This window comes from Gadus macrocephalus, chromosome 1, assembly GCF_031168955.1.
Source record: "Gadus macrocephalus chromosome 1, ASM3116895v1".
NCBI lineage: Eukaryota > Metazoa > Chordata > Actinopteri > Gadiformes > Gadidae > Gadus > Gadus macrocephalus.
In genome coordinates, this window is record NC_082382.1 from 5,076,333 (window position 1) to 5,086,673 (window position 10,341).

The 10,341-nt window shown below is 44.3% G+C and overlaps 1 protein-coding gene across 1 annotated transcript in view; it reads left to right on the top strand.

Annotated features, from left to right (window-relative positions):
* tafa3a (TAFA chemokine like family member 3a) overlaps positions 1 to 8,964 on the top strand; it is a 91,065-nt gene extending 82,101 nt beyond the window's left edge. The window contains exons 4-5 of the mRNA XM_060063952.1: positions 1,528 to 1,652; positions 8,011 to 8,964. Of these exons, the coding sequence (XP_059919935.1) occupies positions 1,528 to 1,652; positions 8,011 to 8,022 (137 nt within the window). The 3' untranslated portion in view covers positions 8,023 to 8,964. The remainder of the gene's footprint in view (positions 1 to 1,527; positions 1,653 to 8,010) is intronic.
* Positions 8,965 to 10,341: the final 1,377 nt, after the last annotated feature.

The following is a 10,341-nucleotide window of genomic DNA, read 5'->3' on the forward strand; positions in this document are numbered from 1 at the left end:
TAGTATAGTATAGTATAGTATAGTATAGTATAGTATAGTATAGTATAGTAAAGTATAGTATAAAAAAGTGTAATGTAGTATACTATAGTATAGTAAGGTATAATATATAATAGTATAGTATATTATAATATAGTATAGTGTAGTATATTAAAGCATAGTATGGTGTAGTATAGTAAAGTATAGTATTGTGTAGTATAGCATAATTTATATATAGTGTAGTGTACTAAAGGTGTTACTCAAAACCCATCCACTGGAAACCAGAGACACATGAGCATATGTGCATTCCTTATATCACGTCGACATCGCTATTGCCTTCTTGAAGTATAGAAGGGGTGTAAAATTGATTAGTACATTAAAGAATCTCACAAGATACACATACAGGACTGTAATAAAAAAGGTCTTCCATCTCTCCCAAGGAAGATTACATTACAAAAGGAAGGATACCATATTTTCAATTCAGAAGACCAATATTTATATATATATATATATATATATATGAATTTAAATCTTTGTTTTCCTTTACTAATGACAGAACCAAAAAAGCGTTTAGTAATGGCAGCCAGAGAAAACGGTTGTGATTCACTGGATCTAATAGTATCGACCAGACACACTGTTGCAATCTCTCTGATCCAATCTGGTGGACTGGGCCACACTTTACTGGAGTAGCCATGTGTGTGTGTGTGTGTGTGTGTGTGTGTGTGTGTGTGTGTGTGTGTGTGTGTGTGTGTGTGTGTGTGTGTGTGTGTGTGTGTGTGTGTGTGTGTGTGTGTGTGTGTATGCGTGTGTGTGTGTGTGTGTGTGTGTGTGTGTGTGTGTGTGTGTGTGTGTGTGTGTGTGTGTGTGTGTGTGTGTGTGTGTGTGTGTGTGTGTGTGTGTGTTTGTGTTGTTGTCTCTGAGACCATATCAGAGCTGGTGTTCAGTGGAGGGGAGAGAAGGCCAGGTCATTTAATATCATGTCAACAGTGGCCTCTGTTACAGGTGAATCGATCCCTATCTGCTCCTCTCTCCTGTAATGGCTCTGACAGGGCGGAGGGTGTGTGTGGGTATGTGTTTCTGTGCGTGTGTGTGTGTGTGTGTGTGTGTGGGAGGGGGGTTGACAGGACCTCAGGATGTGTTAGAAATGTCAGGAGAGGCCAGGAGCGTCTGTCTCTGTCCAGCCGTGAGGCCTCAGTGGAGCCCTTTAAGGACCTTGATGTGCCAACATCACTGCTGCTCACTTAATTACCACTGTTGCACACACACACGCACACGCAAATCATGCATAAACATGCATGCAGACACACGCATATACACACACACACACACACACACACACACACACACACACACACGCACACACACACACACACACACACACACACACACACACACACACACACACACGCACACAAACACACACCGCTCATAACCCTGACTGCTATGACATTGAACTGTTGCATGTAATTCCCATTTGAAACCACGCAGAAGCAAGTGGAAAAAAAGAACAAGTTGCTTGAGCGTCCATCGCTGCTGTGTGTCCCCTCGCAGCCTCCATCGTGGCCCAGAAGTGGTGGTGTCAGATGAGTCCCTGCATGGACGGGGAGGAGTGCAAGGTGCTGCCCGACCAGAAGGGCTGGAGCTGCAGCACCGGGAACAAAGTCAAGACCACCAAGGTGGGTGAGGGGCGCAAGACCACCAAGGTGGGTGGGCACAAGACCACCAAGGTGGGTGAGCACAAGTCCACCAAGGTGGGTGAGGGGCGCAAGACCACCAAGGTGGGTAAGGGGCACAAGACCACCAAGGTGGGTTAGGGGCGCAAGACCACCAAGGTGGGTGAGCACAAGACCACCAAGGTGGGTGAGCACAAGACCACCAAGGTGGGTGAGGGGCGCAAGACCACCAAGGTGGGTGAGCACAAGACCACCAAGGTGGACGGGGGGGGGGGCACGAGACCACCAGGGTGGGTGAACCTTGGTGAGCGTCATCTGGGGGTTACGCATCCTCAGATGACGGTGGTGGAGGTAACCAGAGGTGGCGTTTGGGTGGTGCTGACCACGGCGAACCTGCAGTGGACTGCGCTGGTGTTGGGAGGGGGAGGGCTTTGACACAATGGGGTCAAAAAAATATGGGCGGCAGCCCCAGTGGTTGACTCACCAGACACCGTCACCCTGCAGTCCTCTGGTCCATTATTCATGACTACAGGAGGACCAAATGGAGCCTTTTTTATTTTAGCCGGGTTAATAATTCATGACCTCCACGCATGCACGTACACACACACACACACACACACACAAACACACACACACACACACACACACACACACACACACACACACACACACACACACACACACACACACACACATACAGTGAGCGTGTCACAAGCTGTCAGAAGCTGGAACTCTTCTTGATGTAATACCCCACAGGGGTCCAGCCCCCCCCCCCCCCCCCTGCCTTGGTGATCCGACGAGCGGGGGTCAGTTGCCAGATGACCCCTGGGCCTCAGCTCAGCACCATACATGGTCCTCTGTAAAAGGTCGCCGGTTGGGAGGTCAGAGGTCAGCGCTGCGACCGCTGTGTGTGTGTGTGTTTGTGTTTGCGTGTTTTTGTGTGTGTGTCTCATCACCATCATCTTCATTTTCCTAGTTTATTTTGTCCAGGCCGGAATTATTCCTTACCCGAGGGTGGGGCCTGTCTGACTCGTGGTAATCGTCCTCTCCACACAGACGCACTACCTCCTCCCACGTCTTCTCCAGTCTTCCTGGTCTCCTTTCAGAGGTCACCTCCGGTTTTCTCACAAGCGAGATCCAGCCAGTGCTGCACTCAACGTGGCCGAACCACCACAGTCTGTTTGTTCGCAGCACTACGTCTATGTCCTGGATGCCAAGCATTTTGAGGAGAGAGTCTGAGCCCACCTCATCCCTGGCCTTGATATTACACATCCAGCGGATCAAGGTGCGGCTGTTGCGTCGGAGGCTATTTATAGTCTCAGTTGTCACCACCGAAGTCTCGGAAGCGTGCAGCATCACACTCCTCACGCAGGCTGAATACACGCGGCCCCAGGATGTCAACGGTAGATGTCGATGGTGCGCAGAGGAACGAGTTGGCGGAACTTGCCCCACTCACACTTGCAGCGGGTTACGGCCGCGAGCCCACAGCGGCCCCCTGCAGAGAGCATATCACCCAGGTAACAGAACTCTGGGACGACCTCCAGCCTCTCCTCGCTAATCCTCACCACTTCCATTGGTCTTCCGGCAATGGGCCGCGCTGTGCCCAGACAGAGAGCACACTTTTAGTCTGGGTCGGGGCGAAGGGGTCCCTTGATGCCACTGCATTTTTTGTGGACCAAGAGCGAGCGGCAACCACAGAAGATTGCGTTCCTTTCTTTTCCTGTAAAACAGACAGTACCCGGGTGCGTCCCGGACTTCTTCAGCAGGTCCATGTTCGCTCCGGACACCATGATCTTCGTTTTTCCCATGTTGACACGCAGGCCCTTTTTCTCCATCCCCGACTTCCACATCTGCACCTTCACCAGCAGCTCCTCCAGAGAGTCAGCGATGGCCACCATGTCGTCCGCGTACAGCAGCTCCCATCTACAGCCAGTGCTTAACTCCAGAGATAGCACCTCCAGTACGATGATGAAGAGCAGGGGGCTTAGGACAGAACCCTGTTGTACCCCTACTCCGAAACCATCACTGTAACCTCCTCCTACTCGCACTCTGCTCCTCAAGCCCGAGTACATTGACTGTATCACTCGCACCAGCCACTCGCACGACCCTCGGGAGTGTGTGTGTGTGTGTGTGTGTGTGTGTGCGTGTGTGTGTGTGTGTGTGTGTTTGTTCAATACTAATTCAAGATAAGGATTTTCTGTTGCCTCAATGCAGCACAGTAGTGTGGAGTCCTTTCTTCCCATGCATCCCCACACAACCATGTTGAGTTTGAAGTTAGTTTAAAGTTGAAGATAATTAGATGGGATTCTAACAATTGATGTACTATTATTATTCTAATTCTATCATTGCATTAATAAATATTCACACATTATCTATATCTTTATTTTAAATCCCAAAGCACACAGAGCACAAATTTGACCTCATGTAGTAGCACAACACAATCAAGAACTTCCATTCTGTTACAATGGGGGAAGGTGCGAGGTGCCCTTTGTACAGGACTCTCATGTATTCTAACATTATTGTGCTTCCTTTTAGTCAGGTGCTTCTTATCCTCTGCTACTACTTTCAGGGGTAAATGGTGGGATACGTTTCTCTTTTAAATGAACGTCTAAAGTCAAGCAATATCTATTTGAGTGAAGTACTGGTACGGCTCTATATTGGCATCCGTAGAAAATGTGGTAGGACTGGAGCGTTATAATCTACTGCTACTTCCTGACTTCACACTGTCAGCAAGTTCATTCTGACCATATGATACTTAGGCGTCTTAACGGCGCCGATGCTAGTAGCATTAAATGTAGCGCTTCATTAAAGATTAACCATGTGTTGTTGTGCTTTCATCGAAAGAAAAACAAGAGTGTATTTCTGCAGCAGGTCGGTGGCCCTAGTGAGGACCTGGAGATGAAGGGCACAACGCTCTGCTTTTATAGCCGGCTGATACCGCGGCTCCGCTCCCAGGCCATCGTTTCTCAGACTAAATCAGAGCTAAATTAGAACCAGCATGAATGTCATGATAGGATGCTGTGCCTTGAATGTGCCTTTTTATTGAGAAAATCCTTAAAAGTTTGATAAAGAACATTTTCACCCAGCTTTTAAAATGGACGCTGCAAACTGGCAGTATTGGAGCGAGTTTCCTCTGCCTCCAATAGCCTCCCAAGGCTCCACCTCCCCCAGGTTGAGGACACTGAAAGAACAAAATGGCAGAACGAGCCTAGCGTAACATTAGGTTTTGAGACAAGTGCTGTTTTGGTATTTCAGTAATTGACGAGTCCTAAACTGTAAAGTGATCATTATAAATAAAAAAACATCTGTTGTTTGCAAATTATAAACCAGCTCATGTGGCATCGGTCTTGAAATCCTCAGTTTTTATAAGGAAGCATTTTAGGTCGGGTGGAATCTGGTGCTATCAAATTGATTTGGTTTGTTTGTTTGCTTCCATGGGTGCAGACTGCTTTGTTTGTGTAAGACAATTTGTTTAATATCTGGCAATTCAGGGTACTCTAAGAATAGTGACTCATATCGCACAGGCCAAAACAAATACAACGATTCAGATCTGTAACCAAAATTTAAAAGGAGGATTGTGGTATTGTGGTTGATCAAGTCAGTATTTTGACATTTTTTCCTTAATCTCTGATGTCATATCATGTTCATTTTATGATTTAGTACATTTCTTACTCATTGTACCTTTTCTTTCTATGTCTAACCAATTCAATTCAACACACTTGATTGTCCTTTGTTATAGACTCTTCCTCATGTTTTTTTTTGCAATTAAAATACAGCTCTCTCTTTCTTTCTTTCTCTCTCTCTCTCTCTTTCTCTCTCTCTCTCTCTCTCTCTCTCTCTCTCTCTCTCTCTCTCTCTCTCTCTCTCTCTCTCTCTCTCTCTCTCTCTAGCAATTATAGCGTTCCTGTTCATCTTTGTAATTGTGTCATGTCATTGGCATTGTTTTTTGTTAGCTACATTAGCCTCTTTAGCAAAGCAGCTCGAAAACAAACAATACAACAAAACATTGTATTGCACGCTCAGCAAGACCCTGCAATGCATAAATTGGTGACCGTAATAAAGTAAGAATGTAATCAAGTGTGTAAGAGCATTTAAAATAACATTAAAATGACCAACGTGGTCAAAATACTATTAAAATAAATAAAAAATAAACCCTATTTCCCAACTTGCAACTCGGAAGGCTTGTGTCCAAGGCATCTGGAACACACTATAGGCTTCCACTTATGAAAAATTACCCGAAATCTCATAATTATGAGATAATAAAGTCGACATTATGAGATAATAAAGACGACATTATGAGATAAAAAAAGTCATGATTATGACATAATAAAGTCAAAATAATTAGATACTTTCTCACAGCAGACGAAGTAGCAGCTCTTAAGCCTATTGAACTTGACAGGGAAATGGATTGTGAGTACATTGAGTACTGCTTTAAACATGGCTTTACAACAGATGAAATACTTAATTTGCTTGCTGAATCCCATGGGATTGTACTAAGCAAACGCACCCTTGACAGGATTTTAAGCAAGAAGCAGCTCTGGCGGAAAAAGAATAAAATGGATGTGAGTTGGCAACCTTCATTGAACAGCAAGTAGAAACATCTGGTCAGTGCCATGGTTGCAGGTGGATCAACATTTTTGATTAAATTGACTTTCTATCTCATTATTTCGACTTTATAATCTCATAATTATGACTTACAATAGGGAATTTTTCTAGGAAAAGTTTTCATCTTTTTTTGTATGGGCTGGGCATGGGGTTCCATCGTTTTGTAGGGTCTTATTTATTCAGAGTTTTATTATTTATTTAAATTTTTCATTCCGTTTTTTTGTTACTTTTATGGCAGTATTATGCTCTCCCTAATTGGGGCCTAGTATAATTCCAGCATTAGTTAGTTTCATGAACTAAATAAGCTTAATACATGTGGATGATGTGTGCCGCAAAGTGAAGTCGGCGCTCTAAGGTTAATTGCTATCGCTGATGGGCTGATTTAATGTTACTAGTAAATGCGTGACAACGGCCTTGATCACTACTGTGTGTTAATGGCTTCATTACACCCAGCAAAGGACTTGTTAATGCGCTGCCAGAAATTACAAATATGTCGCAATCTACGGCTAATCCGCACAAATCTGTTTGTGATGACACTGTGTCAAAAACACCAACGCGACCTCTCTGTCTCTCTCTCTCTCTCTCTGTCTCTCTCTCTCTCTCTCTCTCTCTCTCTCTCTCTCTCTCTCTCTCTCTCTCTCTCTCTCTCTCTCTCTCTCTCTCTCTCTCTACCCCCCGCCCTATCTCTCTCTCTTCATCTCTTTCTCTCCCGTTCTCTGTGATTCCAGAGGAATGTCACATTGTAGATAACCTGTAGATAATGTTTTGTCCCTACAAACAACTAACTGGGAATGTATGAGTGTACCCAGCAGCGGAGGAGGCTATACACAAACACTAGGACTCCTAGTATAATAATTCAAATATCAACACAGTTTGTTTTAGATCCCATTATCAGGTAAAACAGTAAAGCCTGCTTTCTGCCTCCCTCAAGCCCAACTCACAGCTAATTGAATGACAACATAGACTGGATCTGTGGTGGGTGTGTCTGCAATGACTATAAATGTTTGCCTCACAAAGCCTTCAAATGTGCCTTCAAATAACAAACCTGAAAAAACCAACAGTAGCACCTTTACCTTCCAAGGGATTTCCAAAGTTGCGTTATACTGCAGTCACACTATATGGGGTAAACACAGTGAAAAATGCCAATGTATTCATATATGCCAGCAAACTGGCATCACAAATAAGGATATTCAATGCTTATTGCTTATATACCACCATTGAACAGATTCACAATTAGCACATGATAAAAATAATTTCATCCCTTGGCCATAACGTCTTCCTAGAACATTAAGTTACAGTTAATGTAATTAAAATATGTATGCCATGCTACTGTATCCAATTGGTTGTCTTCTGTATGATGAATCAGATAGAGAAGGCTATGTTCAGCAAGCAATGCAAATCTCCTCTTATGCATTTTATTCTTCAGTCTTACTGATGCAATGCATTTCTTCTTATTTACACTGATTGCATATTATGTTATTTCTCCCTCTCTGTCTGCCTCTCTCTTTCCCTCTCCCTCTTCTCTCTGTCTCTGACACCGTCTCCCTCCCTTCCTGTCTCTCTCCCCCTTCTCTCTGTCTCTCTCCCCCTTCTCTCTGTCTCTCTCCCCCTTCTCTCTGTCTCTATTTCTCCCTCTCTCTATCCCTCCTTCTCCCTCTCTGTCTCCCTCCTCCATCTCTCTGTCTCCCTCTCCCTGCCTCTCTGTCTCCCTCACTGTCTGTCTCCCTCTCCATCTTCTCTCTGTCTGTCTCTCCAGGTCACCCGATAGTCTTGTGTTTCCTGAGATCCTCGGCTTGGACCTCTTCCTTCTCCTTGTCCTCTCCACAAGCTTCCTGGACAATAATGCATTTTGACGATGCGGGAACCTTGGGACCGATGAGGATTAAGAAAAACAATGGCATCACTGATGGACCAATGAGGATGAAGAACACAATGGCATCACCGATGGACCAATGAGGATGAAGAACACAATGGCATCACCGATGGACCAATGAGGATGAAGAACACAATGGCGTCACTGATGGACCAATGAGGATGAAGAACACAATGGCATCACTGATGGTGTGGAGTGAGACAAGGGGGACATCATTTCACTGATGGCGTGGAGACGACGGGGACATCCAACAGGGACTGCTGTTAACAGAACTACGATACCCAACATCCACTGCAGCTCCCAGTCTCTGAACTCCATTTCATTGTTGTGTCATAGTTTTCTTCTTACAGACTGTAGAGGACCGATCCTAGAGCTATGTATTCAGTGAATGACTGTGGATTGCCCAAGAAAAAAATAAGAAAAAAGAAAAGCAACCACAAAACGAAAACAGAGATACCCATAAACAGAATAATGTGACGTGAGATTTTTTTCTTTTTCTTGAAGGAGACGGCCGACTCACTCTTTATGCATTATATCTATGTTGAGAAGCAACTGAGATGAAAAACATTGTTTCGAACTTAGAAAAGCTATCTTTTGGAGGAAATGTCAAACGTCAAACGTATACAGCTTTATCCGTAAGCATCCTTTTCAACAATTCTTTGAATAGAGACACATTAACAAAGAAAATACAGATATTTAATCCATGGTTGTCTAATTCAGAAGCGCCAGGGGTGAACACAAGTCATTTCAAATTCTGTTGTTTTCGAAGCCTGGCAACAAATATTGATTGTCGGTATTATCTAAATAAATCTATCAATGGACATTATGAAATGTAAATATTGTTTAATATTTTATTTAATGTCTATTATATTATTTCAAAGCCTTGGGGCTGAAGGAATACATGTCATGTTGTCGAAGCTTATATTATGATACATATAAGTTGAGTTATGTTCATATTTCCTCAAGCTTAATCAAATCTAAACTGTGCTATGCTCCATAAGCCCTTTTTGGCGAACATCAATTAATTATTTTTCAAAATTAGACATAGGTATTGGATTTCCAATGCATGAAAACCAAAACATCTCAAATCTGATTGATTCAAATGTCTTCACGTTCTTATAAATTATAATAGATTAATAATCGAAAAAAAACAAATTTTTTTACCAAACAGTTTGAAATTTCAATCCAATCCAAAATGGAGGTGTGTTATTTTCGTGCCGATGCAATGCCATTCCCGAGGCACCTTGGCGTGAGACAGGGGACACCCTTGGTGAGCTGTGTCCGGATGTGTGGGGATCTGAGCAGCGATTGCATGCTGATGGCTGCGTCCGTAGAGGGTTCAGCTTCTCGGACATAACAATCATCCAAAGGGCATGTTTTTTTTTAATCGTATAGTATTCGAATGTGACCTGAAACACAGGGTTCACTTACGCTGTAAACGAGATGGCGCGGTTGGCAGATAGAATATAATTGGGATTGCACAGGATACAATGAAATTGATAAGAAGAAATACAAAACAATACAATGCCCCCCTCTACCCTCCCTCATCCCCACACACACACTCGCATACATTCTCCAATGCATGCTTAAAGTGACAGGGAGGAAGCATTGAAAAAGTGCATGCAGTGCATGCAGTCCGACATTCAGGGGGGCATAATCTCTTGTACGAACCATGTGTGAAAGTGACCGGTAGTGTTCAGTCTCCGTATTGCGGTGGGGTAAAAACTGTTTTTGAATCAGTTTGTACAGGATATGACGGACAAGAAACGTTTGCAAGAGGGCAGCAGTGCAAACATACGATGACCGGGGTGTGAGGGGTCTTTCAAAACGTTTGCAGATCAGGTGAGGCAGCGGGAACTGAAGATGTCCTGCAGGAGAGGCAGGGCACAGCCGGTGATCTTTTGGGGGCTGTTAATAATCCTTTGTAGGGCCTTCTGGTCCGCTGCTGAGCAGCTGGCATACCAGGTGGATGTGGCCAGCACGCTTTCCATGGTGCAGCGGTAAAAGTACACCAGCAGTTTCTCCTCCAGATGGTTTTTCGTGAGTATTCTCCGGAAATGGAGTCGCTGCTTGGCCCTTTTGACCATGTGGTGGGTGTTGGTAGTCCAAGAGAGATTCTCTGTGATGTGTGTGCTAAGGAACTTGAAGACAGCAACCCTCTCCACACATTCCTAGTTAATGTGGAGCTGTTCCATGTCTGCTTTTTTTCCTACG